The sequence below is a fragment of the Lutra lutra genome, chromosome 7 (genome assembly GCF_902655055.1).
Source record: "Lutra lutra chromosome 7, mLutLut1.2, whole genome shotgun sequence".
NCBI classification, from domain to species: Eukaryota; Metazoa; Chordata; class Mammalia; order Carnivora; family Mustelidae; genus Lutra; species Lutra lutra.
The window spans coordinates 30,603,196-30,621,495 of NC_062284.1; the positions used below are offsets into that span (position 1 = coordinate 30,603,196).

Consider the following 18,300-nt stretch of genomic DNA (forward strand, 5'->3'; position numbering starts at 1 on the left):
CCAGAACCTCAGGCTCCTGTGTACGTGTAGAAGGTAAGACCCCATTCTTACTCTTGAGAGCCTACTGGCCCCCAGCAACACCCCCCAACCCCCTCGTCATGGTGGTCAGATCTAAGTACGGAAGCCCCGAGTCCCTAATTGAGAACTAGCATTACTGGAGCGGGGAGGCAGGCCTGTTCTGAGTTCCCCTGCTTGAGATCTGTAACATGATGCTCTGTTCTAGGCAATTCTTCCTCTGGCTACCTAAAAGCCTTCCAATTTCAAATCCAGGAGCCAAGTCTGAGGATGCTGACCTTGAATTTGGTCTGATTTCTCCTATTCTCAAGTTACTTTCTTAGGCTGGTCAAGGCTTACGTAGTTGTTGAGACATCTGTTCTTCTGCTGTCCCAGAGGCTTGGTTTGAGCAGAAAAACTTTTTAAAGTGTCTGAAGAAGTGATCAGTTCCCTCTCCATCCTTCAGATTGGGCTGTAAGGAGAGCCCGTTTTCATGAGATGGACGTGGGGCAGGCTGGCTCAGGTTGGGTGAGGAGGCTAGCCCAAGGTTCTGGCCAGCTTGCTGCTGTTGGGCTAGTCGCATGTGGCAGTCAGCCCATTTCTGCTGGGGTGTGGGCAGAGCTCCCTGTGAGGGCTAACTCAGTGGCAGTCAGCTCCCCCTTCTCAGATTTCCTAGTGTACCCTGTGTGTTAGTTGGATGTGTGTCTGCTGTCCCCGGAGACAGCCTGTACGGCCCGCGGCACAGGGCTTCGCCCTGGGGAGCTCCATGAGGACATTGGTCCATCGGGCTGACATGCCCTTTGTCTCTGGTGCCCAGCCCAGCCTGGCCTTGGAAGTCCTGGGGCTGGTGCCGCCTTGAGAAAGCCAGCCTGTGGTGAGGCCACAGAGTGGTGTCAGCACAAGACCCCCCTTGGGGCCATCTGGGTCCTAGTCCCCACCTGGGCTGCTCTCTCCTTATAGTGATTCCCATGTGACGCTCTTCCCACCTGCAGATCTGCCCTCTAGTCCTGTGGACCTGGTGATCAACTGCCTGGACTGCCCCGAGAATGCCTTCCTGCGGGACCAGCCCTGGTACAAGGCAGCCGTGGCCTGGGCCAACCGGAACCGGGCGCCAGTGCTCAGCATTGACCCTCCCGTGCATGAAGGCGAACAGGGTATCGATGCCAAGTGGTCGCTGGCTCTGGGCCTGCCTCTGCCCCTGGGGGAGCGCGCGGGCCGCGTCTACTTGTGCGACATTGGCCTCCCCCAGCAGGTATTCCAGGAGGTAGGAATCAGCTACCACTCACCCTTTGGCTGCAAGTTTGTCATTCCATTACACTCTGCCTAGAGGGGCTCTGGGCGAGTTGGACTCTGCAGTCCCCTGCTGCTCTGGACACACTGAACTTGACAACGAACGCCTTAAGGATGTGAAGCTTCATGGACCTTCAGTTTTTTCACTTTTGGATTTGTTACTTCTGTGAGAGAACAGATCATATTTAAAAATGACCTGTCACCTGCCGGTAGCCAGGGAAGGCTTTCCCACTGGGTGTCCTGGGTGGGCGGCAGGCCAAGTGGCTCTAGGCATCTCTACTCTTGGCCCCCTGTGTGGCTGGGTGGGGCTTTGTTTACAGACTTAGGCAGCTCACGGACCGTGTTTCAGGTTTACAGTCCCTGGGGCCTGGGCAAGCACCTTGCGGGGCGGGGCGGGGCGGGTCCTGTTTGGGGGCCTGTACTTGCTTTGGCTCCGTGTCCTCTGCTCCCCACCCCCCCCCAGCCCTTCTGATCATGTCGAACTGGCTGTGCTGCAGCCGCCCGCCAGAGGGCAGACTCGCACTCTGTTCCTTGCCAGAGCTCTGAGGAGGCCTTCCCAGAGCCCCGCCACAAGTTGGTTTGGGGGCTTTTGACCCTTTCTCCTGGGCTGATGCAAACTGTATGCTGGGATTTTTCTCAAGGGTCCTTCTTCCTTTCCACTCCATCATTCTGAGAGGCAGGGAAGGGGGCGGCATCAGGATGGTTTTACTGTATGGGGATTTTATACTGTCTGTTTTCAGCATAGGTAGTACAAGGTCATGTTACTCTAGAACCACAGTGCCCATCTTGCCAGCAGTGCCCCCCGCCCCATACCCTCTCTAGCTGGGGCCGGAGCCCTCAGGGTGCAGCTTTAATGTTCAGTATTGGGAAGGTCCCTGAGGGAGCCTGGTGCTGAGCCAGAAGAGGCTCCCTGGTGCTTCTTAGGCCACTACCATCCCGTTCCTGCCTCCTTGCCTGCCCATGTACCCTCCTTTCTTCTGTCCCCGCCCCGTCTTCCTGCTCCAATGGTCCTCTGCAGCTGTCGTCCCAGAGCAGGGCGCATGCCCCTCCCCTGTCTGGGCTCCACCCCAGTTCTTACAGTGTCTGGGCTTTGAACCCTTTATGGTTGTCCACTCGAGATGAGTAGGCTCGGGGCCAGCGCCCAATCTCAGAAAATGCCAAAATGCGGCTAGTTCTAGATGAGCTGCTGGCAGGGCTCAGCCACGGGAGCACGAGGCTGCTCAGACCCTACGGCGGGAAAGCCCTCGGACCTCACAGGCTTGGCCTTGGAGGCTGCTTTCAGAGCAGGAGCCATTCCCTGGAGTCCTTCACGGGGACTCTTGCAGAAAGTTCATGCTTTAAAGCCTTTTTCAGGCCTTCAGGCTTAGCTTCTCTCTGCACACCCACTCTGGTTAAGGGGGTGAGTGTGACGGCTTGCCAGGGATCATGGACACAGGATAGGCCCTGCTGCCATGGGTTTCAGGCTGCTTAACGCTTTTCTTATAGGAACATAGCCAGGAGCAGATGAGGGAGGCAGAGGGCTGGTCCCTCCTTCCCTCCCATCCTCCCTGAAGGTCTGATCGTCTCCAGCAGTGGGAGGAGGCCAGAGGCCCAGGGCCTTGTGTGTATCCTCCCTGAGCCTGTGCTCACTCAGGGCCGTAGTCTGAGGAGCAGTGCTGGGTCGTAGGCATTTTAATAAGCAACCACTGCATAGTTTCTGGGTACCTGCCTGGCCACGCAGTAAGGCCCCCCCATTTGGGTACGGTAGGGGAGCAGCTTTAGGAGCCCTGGCGCCACAGACTGCTGGCTTGGGTGAGCTGCAGCTGCCCTGGGGGTGAGGGCCTTGTGGAGGGGCACTGGGAGCTTGTGCCTGAGCCTGGCTTCTCCCCAAAGGGGGCTCTGGAGCAGCTTCCTGCCCTCAGCATGGGCCTTCCCTGGTGGTATTCACATCAGCATGATTCCTCTGCCTTCAGCTCCTTCCAGAGGCATCCTGTCCTCAGGGGGCCCCAGTCAGGGGGTCAGGACTCACTCATGCAGCTCTTGGGGAACCAAAAACCAGCACTTAAATAAAGCTGAATGACAGAGTCCTGGGCTCTGTGGTAAATCACTCTGTAGGCTGCAGTGAGGTGCCCCCCACCCTGCCCCAGGAGCCCAGCAGGGTCTGCTCACAGTTGCCCACCTGCAGTCAGTTGGTTGGGCAGGTGCAGCCTGAAGTGGCAGGTGGTGATGGGGCCAGAGGCAGAGGTCAAATCAGCTGCTGACCGGCCAGGGATTCCATGGGCGCCAAGGGAAACTTGCCTTCCAGCAGGCCTGCCACCTGCGGGCTCTTCTCCATGGCCCAGAGGGACACGCGGCTTCTGTCTGGTCACTGGCTAGCCCTTCCGTGCCAGCCCAGTTCACACTTAGCTCTCCACAAGCTGAACTGCTAAGAAAGTCTTTATTAATAAGGTGGGAAGGGAAGGCAAGGAGCCTGGAGACGGACACACCGGTACCAGGGGTTACAAACAGTAAGAAACACTTTATTATAACTTTACAACATATAAATAGCTTGGGTCAAATCTGTGCTTTCTGGCAGCTGGGCATCCAGTCTTGTCCCCCACAGGCTCCGGCCTTCCTTCACATTGCACTGTTCGCTGGGTGGCTCTGGCCCTGGGGCCCGGTGGTGGAGGATGGAGAGAAAGCTGGGCAGCCCCGTCCCGCTGTCCAGCTCCCAAAGTGGGGGGCCCGCCTGTCATCTGCTTGGGTTGCGGCTGGTGTGGAAGGACCGCTCCTCTGGGGTCAGGCCGGCAAAGAAGGGGTGCAGCAGGGCCTCCGCCAGTGTGATGCGCTGGGCAGGGTCGAATTCTAACATCTTCCTCATCAGGTCAAACAGCTGCACGTGCTCCAAGGCATCCTCGAGCATGTAGCTCTGCTCAGGGACACAAGGTGCCGCAGTGTGATGGCGGGGCCAGGGGGCCACCGCGGGTCCCCGGGCCTCTGGGAGGCCTTGCTGCAGGGCTCGAGGAGCCAGTGCTTGCCCCCCGGAGGACCACTTCTGCCCTCCTGGACCGCGAGCGGCTCTGCTCCTTGCATGCCCGCGTAGAGCTTTTGGCTCTGAGCGTCTCGCTGGCTTGGTGCCTCTGCCCCTGCATGCAACGTCCCGACAGGTGGGCAGTGTCCCCTCTGTAGAATTCACTGGTCCGGGCACCAGATGCCGTCGACAGAGGATTTCAGGCCATGTCTACATCTTCCCTCCCCCTCACCTCAGTCCTGCCTAGTTCTTCCCAAAACTGAGAGAAGAGGAGCACCGGAGGCAGCAAGGTCTCTGACATCGGGCTCTTCTGGTGCTCCCCCATTACATCCATGGCCACCCTGTGGGGGAGGGGCGGGGCTAAGGGCCCCTCGGGGGGGCGGTTGGCAAGCAGCCCCACGGCCCACACCCAGCAGCCTCAGGTGTGGCCTCCCACAGAGCCGGAGCGAGGAGGCAGCCTGTAGCTGCCCGGCCGGTCTCTGCTGTGTGTCTGCCCAGTGCCTGGGGCCTCCTTGGCATGAGCCGAGCTGGGGGAAGCCAGAAACTGACCTTCAGAGGTTTGCAGTTCTCCTTCACATACCGGCCATCAGAGCTGTTCTCATCCCAAACCAGGCCCCCTTTGTAGAAATATTTCTGTTTCCTGGAAGCGAAGAAAAGAAGGGGTCAAGCCTCAGGGGTTGGGGGAGACATGGCAGTCTGGGGAGTGACCGCAGAGCCACCGGGGATGCTAACTGGCCAGTGCAGCAGGGGAGGAAGATCTGGGCAAATGTCTCCCAGCTCGGAGTGCAGTACGGGAGGGAAGGCCGCTAGGAGCCTGGGGGAGCCAGGGTGTCCCGGAAGACTGGCTTGTGACCCAAGGCCAAGATGGGAAAGGCCCCCATGGCCACCCAAGAAGGCGTCTCCACGGCTGCTTACCTGGTACGGTGGATCATGTGTGAGGGGATGGGCCCTAGGATCTTCTCCATCATCACCAAATGTTCTCGGTTTTCGTGGGTCTATTGGAAGGTCAGGGATAGAGCAAGCAGGAGTCAGTACCAGCCTCTGCCCCCTCAAAAAAATAAGGGACCCAAAAAGATGGGCAGGTGCCTTCCTTGCCCCAAGAGATGTGAACCCACCAGTGAACAGTAATCCCAGCCTCTGATATGGTGGCAGCCTGCCAGATAGTTCTCTCAAGGTCAAGTTCACTCTCCTCAGCTTTTCGGGTGGACTTAACCATCACTGCACACCTCTCTCCAATGACTTCCCTCACTCTTTCCAAAATGTGCCCGACCTCAGCCCCTCTCTGCCCCCTCCTCCCTCAGGCTGTGCTCCTGCCTCAAATGCTTGCTCCTCTTGCTATGGTCCTCCACGCTGAGGCCGAGCATGAGTATCCCTGGGCGCTCCACTCCTCAACCTCAGGAGCCCGAGTGTCCCAGCGTGCTGACGCAGGATGGTCACAGGGCTCTCCCACGCCAGCCCCTGCAGCCTGCCCAGGGAGCAGAGCTCAAGTGAGCCCCGTGATGCAGGAGGCCTTACCTGGAAGAGTGTGAAGCCCCGGTAGTACTCAAAGAGAATGCAGCCAATGCTCCAGACATCGCAGGGCTGTGCCCAGCCCAGCTCTGAAAGCCAACATGAGAGGAGACCGTGACACTCAGCTCCCTGCTCCCAGCCCAGATGTCAAAGGACCGTTGCCACTCTGGCGGGCGGGACCCTAGCCCAAACCCCAACACAAGGCCCTTTCTCAGGTAAGGCCAAGTCAGCCGCCACAGTGACTCCGGCCCCTGGGGGCAGGCACATCCCCACCCCTAGTCCTCCCTTCCCGATGACGGTCCGCTTTATCGGGCTGGGGGCTAGCCACTCACCAAGGATCACCTCAGGTGGGCGGTAGTGACGGGTGGCCACAATGGTCGTGTGGTGCTCATGGTCAAAGGTGGCACTGCCGAAGTCAGCCACTCGGATGCTGGTATTCTTCACTGCCTTCTCCTCACAGCTCTGAGGCAAGGAGGGCGCGCAGGTCAGGAGCCTGTCCCAGTGGGTGACCTACCACAGAGCACGGCCTTGCCCTCTCCCGACCCCTACCTTGTGCTCATTGTAGAGAGTTTCAAACTCTGAATTCACAAACAAGATGTTCTCTGGCTTCAAGTCTGTATGGGTCAGTTGGTTTTCATGTAGAACTGGGGAAGCAGGAAAGAACCTTGAGAACCCCGGCTGCTTCTCGGGCCCCACTGCGGTGCGAGATGAGACTGCAACCCCACAGCTGGTCTGCTGGCCACCCTCATCCCCCCCAGCCTCTGCAGGGGGCACAGGGGACTCTGCCTCCACGCTGGCTTTCCTTGTGAGTTGAGTGCTGGGTGCTTGGGGCCGTGGCCAGTTCTGATACTTAACAACAGGGGCGGGGACACTTCCCATCTAGTATAGAAAACCTCCCTCTTCCTCCTCCTCAGCTTGTCTCTGGCGGAGGCTGCAGCATCAGCCTGGGGAATCCTTCTCCCCAGCACCGGCTGCATGATTTGCAGGATGCAGCCCGGGGACAAGATGAACATGCAGGTCCCCTCACTCAGGAGTCACAAAGAATGTTAAGGTGGCAGCGAGCGAACAATGAATAACCACAGGGCCGCGCCTGAAACACAACCTAAGGCCGGCCCTGCCTCTTCCTATCCCTCAGCCTGGGGAGACCTCTACCTTCTCCTTCCAGCTCCTGTCCCACCAATGCTGGCACCCAGACAGCACCTTCTGACTCCACGCTCCCAGCTGGTGGTCAAGACCCAGCCCATAGCATGACCCACCTCTCTCCAGCCTGGGCCCTGCTTCCTCAGAGGGAGTTTCAGCACATGGTGGGGTCTGGGGCCCCCGGGCCCTCCCACCCCTCCACCATCTGTGCAGACCCAAATAGCCTTGCTCTAGGCTCCTCCCCCAAGGAGGCTTTGTCCTGTGTGGACCACCATGCCCTATGGTGCAGGGCACCTCTGAAAGCCAGCTCTGAGAGGCCTGCGGACAGATGGGAGGGGGTGGTCAGACGAAGGGCGTCTGTGCGGACAGTGCCCGGGGCTGGGATCCACAGTCAGGCTTCAGCCTTCCCATCCTCCGCAGGATGGTGAGAGGGGACGAGGGGATGGATGGAACCGCCTCTCCTTTCTTCCTGAGTGCCTGGGGCATAGGTGGGCTCAGGGGCCCCCTGGAGGGGAACCAAGCCTCTCCTTCCTCCCAGACAGTCCTCCCTGAAGGCCTTTCAGCCAAAGGGGACCCAGTGCCTCTGGGGCCGGGCATGGACACTTACATCGGAGGGCGTGGCAGAGCTGGTAGGCCATGTGCCGCACGTGCGGCAGGGGGTAAGGCTGGAAGTTATTCTCCTTCAGGAACTCAAAGGTGTTCTTGCCCAGGAGCTCAAAGGCGATGCACATGTGCCCATGGAAGTTGAACCAGTCGGACATCAAGACACACAGGCTAGAGGAGAAGATTGGGGGGGGGGGCTCAGTCTCTGCCCCTCTCTCAGATGAGGCTGGTCCCCACCCCCAGGCCACTGGGTCAACCATGCCCATAAAGAAAAACCCTCAATTACAAAGAGCATGTCTCCCATCAGAGACCACCCTGATCAGCTCAGGGCAAGGACTAGACTTCCTGCTGCCACAGGGGAAGTTCTGGCCCAAGGCGTCCTGCCCCGTCTACTTAAGACGTGGCCATAATCCCTGCACCTCGGAAAGAGATGGAATCGTGCCTGCCTTTCTCCAGCTCCCTTAACTGAGCTTCCCGAGTCCGTGGGGCTCAGCACCGGGCTGACGGGAGGAACTGCTCCGTGTGGGTACACCGGGGCGGCTCGACTTTGGAGCCCTCCGGCTGTGTAAGCGCTGCAGCAGCTGCGGGGCTGCGTCTGGTCTGACCCCCGCCGTGACCCACAAGGCCCTCACTTAACGGAAGTGGGCCCGGGAGGCCGCCTCGGAGCACAGAACCCTTGGGGTGGAGCCTGCACTGCGACCCCAGGGCTCCTCCAGTGGGACTCACGGGGCCTGGGCGCGCTGCTCTGTACGCCAACTGGGTGACGGGCCTCGGCTCCGCCGGGGGTCAGGGCAACTGCAACTGGAGCGGACTCCGTCCCCACCAAAAGCTTCCCTCTCATTCCCTGAGACACTCACAACTTATTCTCTTTGTCCTTCTCCTTGATTTTCTTGAGAACGTTGATTTCTAGCCGGGCGGCCTCCCGGTACTTGCCCACGTTGCGAATGATCTTTAGGGCCACCTGAGACTTCCCTCTGGGAGCCGGGAAAGAGGCAGAGGTTCTCAGAAGTGCCCTAGTCCTTCCCCGCCCCCCACCCTCCACCCCAATCTCGCAGCTCCTGGCAAACCGTGCTCAGGACTCCAGGAACAGGACCTGCTCCAGAGGGCCCAGACGTCTGGTCCCCAGCCTGTCTCCAGGCAACGCCGCCGCCGCCGCCGCCCCACCCCGCCAGCTCCCCTGGCATCTGTGAATTAGTGCGTCAGGGCCAGCCTGGACTTCTCTGATGCCAGCCGCTGCCAGCTCCCCAGACAGCAAGCAAAGGAGTAGAGGCCCAGCCTGCCGGCCAGCACCAACACCAACTCCCTCAGTAACCTGACCTGTAGGCCAGCCAGCCCTGACCCTGGCCAGGCCATCCCAGCTAGAACCTTCCTACAGCACCTCCTGACCTTCCTAAAACACATCTCCAGGTCTGGGCAAATGGCTCCGCCTGGGGTGGGGGTTCCAGGATGAGACAAAGTTTTGGCAAGAGGGTAAGGGTGCCAGCAGTAGGGTCCCCGGGTTGCTCCCTTTACTACACTCCCTCTAGCTGCCTGCCAACCAACCAGCCACAGCGTTTCTCAGAGGCCCCCCAGTGCCAGGAGGCCTCTTCAGCATCTAGTAAGGATTTGAAGAATCCCTGCTCTGCGCTTCCCATCCGCCAGCCCCACCCCACAGGCTGCCTGTAGGACGCCCGCAGAGCAGGGACCATGCTGAGGTTCAAATGCCAGGCTCAGCGGCCAGTGGGAAGGGCCAGCCAGACTTCAGAAGCCCAGGGGGAACGAGAGTGAGACGGCGCTGGTCCACAGAATATGGCCTCTTGAGGCCCCTGGGAGGCTGGCTTGGTGCCTAAGGAAAAAGTTCACAAGCCCCAGGGCAAAGGCATCTTCTGGAAAATAACCTGTTCTTCTCTCCCTATCCCACTTTCCCAGATTTTCAGGGCAGGGAAAGACCTCAGAGGAAAGACCACTCACTCCAGGCTCCTAGGGCAGGATCCCTCAATGGCATTCTCACCTTCAGCAGAGACCTCATAGCTCCCGCAGGCAGCCACCGCCCAGGCTGGATGGTGCTAGGGATCAGGCCCTTCCTTCGGCCGAGGTCAATTTACCCCCCTCATTACCACCCTGCTGGCCAACTACCTTTGGATCCCCTAAAAGTCCCCCAAGTGTTGTGGCTGTCCCTTAGTGATTTCAGAGACTCACTTCCCCTCCACCTACTCGGGGTGGGGGGACACGGCCCAGACAGCTTAGCTGCCCCCATGTGTCACAGCTCGCAGACCTGCCCCCCACTTCTCAGGTCCCAGTATGGTTTACATGTCCTTCCCTATGCCCAACGACCCCAGCCCTAACCTCGGGGGCCACACTGAGTCTGAGGGGTGTTTAAATGGGAACTGGGAGCCCAGGGAGATTTCCTGTCAGTCACTGTCACTACCTTATATGGAAGGCCACCAGGCTAGCTGGATGGCTAGGTCTAACTGTCCTTTCTGAGCGCCCAGTACCATGGTGGCCTGGTGCCAGGGGAGCATGGGTCCTATTTCTTCACCCCGAGCACAGTGGGAAGATCATGATGGGCAGCACATGGCTCTGTGGGACAGGAGAGACAGGGCACCTGGTAGCTAAGGCATCAGACCAATGAGACTGCCCTCAGAAGGGAGGCAGCAGGCTCCCGGGAGGTGGCCTCCCAGCCTAAGGCAGAGGGGCACAAGTTCTGGTCTGCCAGAATGGCGAGGGAACAGAAGTGTTTCACCGTGCAGCCTGGAAGGCAGCACGGCTCCCCAGAAGCCCCCAAACACACACCGGAGGAGCCCCGTTCTACCTGCATGCACCCAGAGGGACACACAGTCCGGCCTGGCCATGCGGGAGAAGACAGCACCCGGCAGGGTCAGAGAGCCCGAATCTGGTTCCTCTCAACCCAGCCATGCACCAGGTTTAGGGGGTCCAAAGGGAGTTGGCCAGCGGAGTGGACAGCCGGGTGGCCAACCTCTCAGACAGACCTCCCAAGCCAGGGAGGGGTTGCTCAGGCGGGGCTCTGCGGTATATTCCCGACCCGCCTCCCAGCCCCAACCTGACGCAAGACGGCAGGAAGCGGGCCCGGACCACAGAAGGGCCACCAGAGCTGCGCCCCTCGCCAGCCAGCAGTTCGTGGGCAGGGAGGCCACCTGGCTGAGGAGCCCTGGGAACGGCTCCCTATCTCAGGGGATCAGCAGAAGCCCCGCACTCGCAGGCCGGCCCCCTGCCATGAGCCCGCTCGGACGCCCACCGCCCACCCCGCAGAGCCGCTCACCGGGCGTGGTCCAAGCACTCCACCACCTTGCCAAACGTGCCTTCGCCCAAGTTCCCCACGATCTCATCTAGGAGAGAAAAGAAGCAGTGCATGAGGGCCTGCAGGGCAGAGGGCCGGCAGCTCCTGCAAGTTCACAGCATTCAAATTCTCAAAAACAAAAAAGGTTTCTCTCTCACGGCTACACTCTTAAAAACAGAAGTTGCTAGCGTCTGCGTCATTCAGGCAATTACTGGTGGCCCCGCTAAGGCGCCACGCGCACTAGAAGCCCCTCCGGGCAGGAGAGGTCTCGTCTAACAGGGGGGAGGAAGTAGAGAGGTAAAGTTTTACGAAAGGTGGCTGTACATCGCTCCTGGAGCCAATCGCCGGTCCGACACACCAGGTGGCCCTCCTTGTCATCTTCCACACTCCGGCTGCTGCGCTTACTGCTCTGTTGGCTTCTCTGCATGCACCGCCCCCCGAAACGCCATCCGACCCATCGCATGGTAGGCGGTTCCGATTGACAGATTGAGGTGTCAGTCAAAGGCAGAGGTGGAGACGGTGAGGAGCCGGCGGGTTGGTTGGTTGGATTTTCCAGATCCCAGCATTTCATAAGGCACACAGCATATATAACGATAGGGATATTGCAAGGGACACGTCAAGACACAAACTGACTTCAAAAACAGAAAAGTAAAAACAGCTACAGGTATGTAAGGAAAACTCGGACATTATCTAAGAGAAGGGCGCCGCCGGCGCTCAGAAAGACCACCGAGCCTCTGCTGCCAAGGGGCTGGGCCGCGCGAGAGCCACAGCCCCGACTCCCTTCGCCACCGTGCGTCCCCCTCCCGGGCCCTCCCAAGACGGCCCCTGCCGGGCTGAAGCCGTGCTGAGGACGGCGCAAGAAGGCGGCCAGCTCCGCGCACGGCCAGTCGTGCGGAAGGGCCAGAGGCCACTCCGGCCTGAGCGGCAGGATGCCCGGCCCGCCCCTGCCTGCCTCTCTGCGCACACGCAGCCCTGCACGGCCCGACAGCTGCCACTCAGAGCCACGCCTACCACCTGCCCCCAGACGGCACCCGCGGCCAGAAGTCTCGTCACTACCACAAACGGCCTGCTGCCGGCGGCCCTTGTGCCGCCGGCCTGGAGCGGGGAAGGAGCCCGGGAACTGCTGGGCCAGGTGGCCTCCTACCACGACGGCCCCCGCGGGCCCCACGCCAGCTCCTGCCCTGGCCTCGGCGCCCAGGTTCTCATGGTCTCATGACGACAGAGGGCACCAGAAAGAGAAGAAGCAGAGCCCCAGCCCTGCACTGCCATCCTGCAGCAGTGTGTGGCTGCAGGCACAGAGGCCACCAGGCCGTGCTCAGTGGTCGCGGTCAACCCTCAACCTGTGGCCACTCAAGGAAGTCGCAGGAAAGCTGAGCAGAAGAGATGCCTGGCCCCCTGCACCGGGTCCGCCACTAATCCTCAGGGGCCTCCTGGCCGGCGGGAGGGAAGAGGGACGGGGAGGAGAAGAGAAGACAGCAGGTCCCCTGCCTGACAAGCGCACGAGGGGCCCGAGTGCCGCGTGGGCTCCCGGCCTCGGCCGAGATCGAGACCGCCTCCATCCATGCCAACACCACGGCGAGGGCCCGCACCTGGCGCCTGGCCAGCAAACAGAAGAGGCCAGGGCCGCAGGCCTTTCTGTCATTCATCCATGCGCCCCATCACATGGGCAGCCTGTCCCCTCATCTTGACCGCCCCTCCCAGAAAGAGGCGAGGCTGCAGAGGGCCCGGCTGGAGATCAAGGTCAGAGGGGCCGCTCCCGGTCTGAGCTGACGGGCAGACCTCCCCTACCCTACACTCCGGCCTCTGGGCCTCCGGGGAGGGCTGCGGACCCGAGAGACCGGGCCACACATCGCCAGACCACACACCAGCAGCCCTGTCAGGTTCCCTAAATGTCCCCAGCCACGCACATCATGTGGCCCGGAGCAGCGCAGAGACACAGACAGGTGGGGGGGGGGGCGCTATCGCTGGAGCCAGAGCCCCTCTTACCACCAGCACAGTGGCCCGAAGATGGAGGGGCCGGGCCTCTGGCTCAGCCCTGCACCTGGACCAGACGACACAGACACACACACAGGCACACACACCCAGTGCGCGGGCGCAGGGCTGGCGGTACTCACCCGGACCCGCCAGCCTGAGAGAAGGCTAGAAAGCCACAGGGCCCTGAGGCCCCAGCCAGCACACCCCGGCCACCACTCACCGAGGAGGCGCTGCTACAAGACCTGGTGCGGCGTTTGTGGCAGTGGTGGGCATGCTTGCGGGGCCGGTATGGCTCCCTGTCCCGCGACCGCCGCCGGTGGTGGGAACGCGAAGACCCGTAGCAGTCCTCCCCGAAGGACGGGCTCCGCTCTTCACACCGGTACGTGTCGCTGTCCCGGCGCTCCCGGTACCTCCTCTGGTAGGGCAGGCGGTCATGGCTGCCGGGAGGGGGCGAGGACACCAGTAAGATGGGAAGCTTCCTCTCACCAGCCCAGTTTTGCTTCTGGGCAAAAGGCGTGTGGTGAGGCCCCCACAAAAAGCTCATGGGGCGGCCCGTTGGAGCAGAGGCATCCAGATGGGGGTGGGAAGCATGTGCACGAAGTCCCACCTCCAGAACCCAGGCTGCTGGCAGCACCCCTCCAGGACAGGAGGCAGAGCACGGGGGAAGGTGAGCAGGGTGAAGGGCCTTGGAGGGTCCTATCACCCCAAGACTCCCTGTGGCTGCTAACACAGGATGAGGAGCCAACCTCCGGAAAGGACAGAGACTGTGTTATGAATCCCACTGAAGGAGGCTCAGAAGTCAGCAGGGGAGATGCTGGCCTAGAAATAGGGAACCAGTCTGGAGAAGGAAGACTCAAGGACAGAGAAAGGGGCAGCAGGATAGCCGCAAACACAGCTGAGATGAGGGGGGCAGAGGCGGCAGGCCCGGAAGGAGCCCAGGGCCGCCCCAAGCCTCCACACTGTCTCCCCAGCCCTGCCCAGAGATGGAGCCCGTTCCTCCCACCTAGCCCCCTGTCACCTTCTGGACCGAGATCTCCGGGGCGGAGGCTCCCTTCGAGACGGGTACCGCAGTCTCCCTTCATGCTCCCGACTGTAAGACCTCCTCCTCTTCCATCGGTAGCTCAGGTACGGGTCTGGCTCAGGGGAGCGGTATCGCTTACAGTGATGCATCTAGGCCACGGGAAAGGGAGCCCCGCTCAGTGGGCAGCCAGGCAGCCAGTCACCTCCGGCCACTCGGGGCGCCCAGGCGCTCCTGAAGAAGAGGCCCATTGTTGTGTTTGGGGGCAGCCCCTCCCAGGGGTTTATGAAGCAAAAAAGAGCTCTGAGGTCACACTGGTCCAACAGCACACAACGGGCAACACCCTTCTGTGCCAATAAACAAACACACAGCTGCCTCCCCAGCCCAGCATCCCAAGCACTCAGGTCACCCGGCCAGCCCGCACAGGTGCAGCGACAAAATGGGTGGGAGGGTGGCGCTGGTGAGCACCATCCCAGAAAACCAAGGCCAAGGAGAGAGGAGAGCCTCCTGGCCGCCGTTCTCTCCTGTCTGTGGGCTTCTATGAAGTGACTGGCCAGAGGCCCAAGGGCTGCTGGCAGGGAACACACACACGCGAGCAAAGGGTGAAAGCCCTCAAGTTTGAGGCCAGGTTGCCTGACTGAGACCCTGAACTGGACCTCAAGGGAGCAAAGGCCACACCTCCGTATCAGGGGCCATGAGCAGAAACGAGAAGGCCAGCCTTTAGAGAAGGAGGTCCACAGGGTCTTACAAACATTCCCCAGCCGATCCGACGGGCCGACCAAACAGACCTGGGGGTCTGTCCAGCCCCTGCTGCTCCATACTCTGTCTCAGCACCAGTAAACTGACGCCAGCCTCCTCAGAGCAGCAAGTCTTTCACCAGGACCCCTGGGGCACCCTCCGACCACCTGCAGTGCCATGCCAGGCAGCGCCTCGCCTCCAACTGTACCACCGCTGCCCCCTCTGCTAGATCCCCTGCTAGATCTGCTAGATCTGCTAGATCTGCTAGATCCTACCTCGAAGTTCCAGTCCCCTCTCCTATGCTCATCTCAGGAGAAGCCGGAGGACTGAGTGTATGGCAGCCTGTGTGCTTGGAGAGGCCTGCCCAAAGGGCCCTACCTCACCGTGCCTGTTTGGCAGGGACTTAAAATCCACCACAGGAAACCGCCAGGCTGAATCAGACACGAGCTGAGGAAGAAGGCTATGTGAGGCCAGCTCCTGGTTCCACCCACCCAGAACCCGGACACTGCCTCCGCTGGAAGGCTGGGCCAGAGATCGTGGCCAGCCTTCCTCCCAACCCTTTACTTGGCTTTCGCCAGCCTTCAGTGGTCAGTGCTGGGCTCGCCTTACTCAGCAGATTTGGACAAACCCACCGAGGCTGCCCCAGCTCACGAGAAGGGTCCATCAGGAGAGCAGAGTGAACCAGCTCCTGTGGACGGGCAGGGCAGCCAGGCCTATCTGACTAAACCCCCGGAAAACCTGAGAAATCCTCTGTTCCCGATCTCCCCACCAGCAGGTTTCTCCCCATATCTACCTTGAAGCCCAGGCCCCAGCAACCCTCGGAGGTAAACACCAACTGCTCCTCGAGAGCTTAAACTGCTGTTCTATTTTGACGATCAGCTGACTAATGAATGTTTCAGTTTTCCTGCAATTACCTGGGTCAGGTGCCCGAGTTATGGAATGAAGGCAGTATGTCACATCTCCCTAAGTGACAGCGAAGATGCTCTGGTGGCCAGGCAGGCAAAGCTCCAGAGCCGGACGATGTGGTCTGGTCCACACCAGGCCAACTCCTCCAGGGAACCGGAGGGTTCTCATGACCATCCCTGTACTTGAGTGGGCGGAGCAGAGGTTCAGAGTAGACAGATGTTGAGTCCCAACACTGCCACTTCTAGCTGTGTGCCTTCAGGCAAGTTATTAAACTACTCTGACCTTCAACTTCCTCTTGCAACAAGGGAATAATAATCTCTTATAAGGCTCTGTGAGGATTAAATCATGCCACTCCTTTAACAATGCCCAGCACACGCCTTTGGGTCATTTCATTAACAAGGTTAAAAAGACTCCAGGTAGGGACGCCTGGGTGGCTCAGTTGGTTGAGCGGCTGTCTTCTGCTCGGGTCATGATCCCAGCATCCTGGGATCGAGTCCCGCATCAGGCTCCTTGCTCAGTGGGGAGCCTGCTTCTCCCTCTACCTCTGCCTCTGCCTGCCACTCTGTCTGCCTGTGCTCACTCTCTCTGACAAATAAAAAAAAAAAAAAAAAGACTCCAGGTAACACCTCTGGGTCTAAGTTAGGACACAAAGGATATTTTATAAGTCCCTTCCAAGGAGGGGTGAGAGCCCTGGGTAGAAAATCCCAAACTAAATCCCAGTGCTCCACTTATTGGCCTCATGACTCTAGGTCGCCATACCTGAAAATTGCAAAAAACACCTTCCAGCCAACTTGGCAATGGAGATGACAAGGATGAGAGCTACAGAGTACCACGCAAGGTAATCAGAGAGGAGATAACCTCTGTTTCAACACTTTCTAGACAGGGGAAATATTGGGGAATACCAGATGTTCCTCATTATCTTCCCAGCCAGGGCTCTAGATCCCATTTCTCACCAATTAGCTCTGAAGCTCTGAGACCCCAGCAAATAGGTTATTTAAGGAAGCTAAGGGTCACAATTATGTTCAAGAAGTCTCTGCTCTTACACAGCAAAGAAAGAAATAATGTAGAGGAAACCAGGCCAAGGATGCCAGCTTTTCTGTGCAGGGGCCTAGTCGGCTTCTCATCTGCAGCTCCTGGCCAGAGAACTGGGTTGACAAGAGCAGCCAGCCAGGTCAGCGTCTGCACTACCGGATCCCAGCCACTCCAGCGCCCCATGGTTATTTTTGGCTGACGCGGCCCCACCGCTGCAACCTCAAACCTGCCACCTTACAAGCCGCCACCACCGGGTGAAACGCTCCTCCTTTTCAAGGGCATGGAGGAGGGAAGCTGGAAGGCCGCCAACTCCGCCTCGACGGGGGCCTGGCTCAGGCAACTCCCACCCCAGCTCCACACCAGGGCACCCGCACCCGGAACTAAAAAGCACACAGACTCCCCCGGACCAGGGAGCAGCCCGGGCATTTGTAGTGTCAGTTTGACTCGGCCCCTCCCCCGGGCTGGAGAGGCTCCATCATCACAACACCACAGGCTGGAGGCCTGCGGCCCTCGTTCGCGTCCCTTCCTGACGCGCCTTGGGTCTCAGAGATCCAAGCCCCTTCCCCCATAACCGCCGCCAGCGGCGGCGAGGGGCAACCCGGGGGACAGGCGGATGGCCAGCCTGAGCTAGAATCAAACTTCAGGCCGCGCGTGGAGGAGGAGTCTGCAGGCCTCGAGCAGAGGGTATGGGAGGGGTCTGAAGGCCCCTCCAGGCTCTCCCAGGTAGGACCCCGACCCCATTCCGCGGGAGGTGCAGGGCTGAATGTGGATCCCTGCAGGGGCCTCAGCCGCAGCTCAGACTCCGACACCGGGGGATCGAGAGGTCGGGGTCTGCGGTGACCGCCCCTCTGGGGGAGAAGCGGCGGGTCAGGGGTGAGAGGTCGGGGCCGCGACCAGAGGCGGGCCGAGGTAGAGAAAGAAAGAGACTAGACCGAGACGGAACCAAGAGCCCGGAGACCCGCACCCACTGTGCCCGCCCTTCCGACTCACCCCCCGCCGCTGCCGCCGCCGCCGCCGCCGCCGTGGGCCTGGGCCCACACTCACCGTCTCCCAGGATCCCGCTGCTGCTAGGCCCCACTCCCCACTCCGAGCGCCTCTTCCGCTTCCGGCTCCGGCCTCCGCCCGCGGCGGCCCCGCCCCTCGCGTGACGCAGCCGTCGCCAGTCCCTGCTCGACCCGGCTCGGTGGCCTGGCCGCTCTAGCCCCCGACTCCAAGGCTCTGGAGGACCCACCTTCGCTGCTCGGGTCCGGGCGGCAGCAGTGGAGACTGGTTCCGGGAGGGCAGAGGGGACGTCCCCGGCCGCGGCCCGCCCCCGCCGTATCGCGCCGCACGTAGGCCTCAAGACTCGACCGGGGTGCAGGCCCAAGTCCCGGGCGCCCGGAGGTGGAGCCCCGACCAGGCCGGGGGACCCTGCCTGCTCTGCAGACCCGACCCCGCCCGTGCCCGCCAACCCTTTCCTGCTCGCGGAGGGGCGGGCATTGTTTCGCTTTTGCCTCAGTGAAAACCGGGCGGGCCTTGAGCGTCCCCTTGCCCCCGAGACCCCGGAGGGCGCCACAGATGACGGAAGCTGGTGTCGCTAGGCTCGGGAAGCGGGCGCCATTCCCGGTTTCGGCAAAGACGCAAATGAGACCTTACTCTGTGTGGGGCTCTGTTAAAGATCTGCGGCTCGTCCCCGTTCCCGTGTGCGTCCAGAACGGTTTCGGGGAAGATACCCGAGAGCCACGTCGGCGGGTTTCTGGAGGGACGTGGTCTGGGGGCAAGGGAGTCCCCTCTTCCCCGAGCAGCGCCGGACGCAGACCGGCACTGTGTCACAGTTCATGAAACCCAGCC

The 18,300-nt window shown here is 60.7% G+C and overlaps 2 protein-coding genes across 4 annotated transcripts in view; one reads left to right on the forward strand and one right to left on the reverse strand.

Moving 5' to 3' along the window:
- The window catches only part of EDC3 (enhancer of mRNA decapping 3), a 60,351-nt gene extending 57,003 nt beyond the window's left edge, over window positions 1-3,348 (forward strand). The window contains exon 7 of the mRNA XM_047737351.1: window positions 987-3,348. Within this exon, the coding sequence (XP_047593307.1) occupies window positions 987-1,321 (335 nt within the window). The 3' untranslated portion in view covers window positions 1,322-3,348. The remainder of the gene's footprint in view (window positions 1-986) is intronic.
- A 413-nt stretch (window positions 3,349-3,761) lies between these two features.
- On the reverse strand, window positions 3,762-17,639 carry CLK3 (CDC like kinase 3). Of its 3 annotated transcripts, XM_047737355.1 has the most exons (13): window positions 17,461-17,580; window positions 13,795-13,946; window positions 12,997-13,213; window positions 11,127-11,223; window positions 10,785-10,851; window positions 8,383-8,499; window positions 7,530-7,696; window positions 6,332-6,426; window positions 6,115-6,244; window positions 5,789-5,871; window positions 5,189-5,268; window positions 4,823-4,913; window positions 3,762-4,171 (listed from the first exon to the last, which is right to left on the reverse strand). In XM_047737355.1, exons 2-13 carry the CDS (start codon window positions 13,944-13,946, stop codon window positions 3,995-3,997), a joined length of 1,473 nt encoding a protein of 490 aa, XP_047593311.1. In that variant the 5' UTR covers window positions 17,461-17,580; the 3' UTR covers window positions 3,762-3,994. The 3 variants fall into 3 exon arrangements, with proteins under 3 accessions (XP_047593311.1, XP_047593309.1, XP_047593308.1); XM_047737353.1 differs by lacking the exon at window positions 3,762-4,171 and having other exon boundaries at window positions 4,178-4,913; window positions 17,515-17,639; XM_047737352.1 differs by lacking the exon at window positions 3,762-4,171 and having other exon boundaries at window positions 4,178-4,913; window positions 17,461-17,581.
- Between the last annotated feature and the right edge of the window lie 661 nt (window positions 17,640-18,300).

Excerpts from the sequence above, each read along its gene's own strand:
- CLK3 (XM_047737353.1), bottom strand. The coding sequence starts at position 13,946 with ATGCATCACTGTAAGCGATACCGCTCCCCTGAGCCAGACCCGTACCTG. Across the intron at positions 10,852-11,126 it reads CGATTGGCTCCAGGAGCGAT|ATGAGATCGTGGGGAACTTG; the intron begins GTACAGCCACCT and ends TTTCTCTCCTAG. Across the intron at positions 5,872-6,114 it reads CCCACCTGAGGTGATCCTTG|AGCTGGGCTGGGCACAGCCC; the intron begins GTGAGTGGCTAG and ends GTTGGCTTTCAG.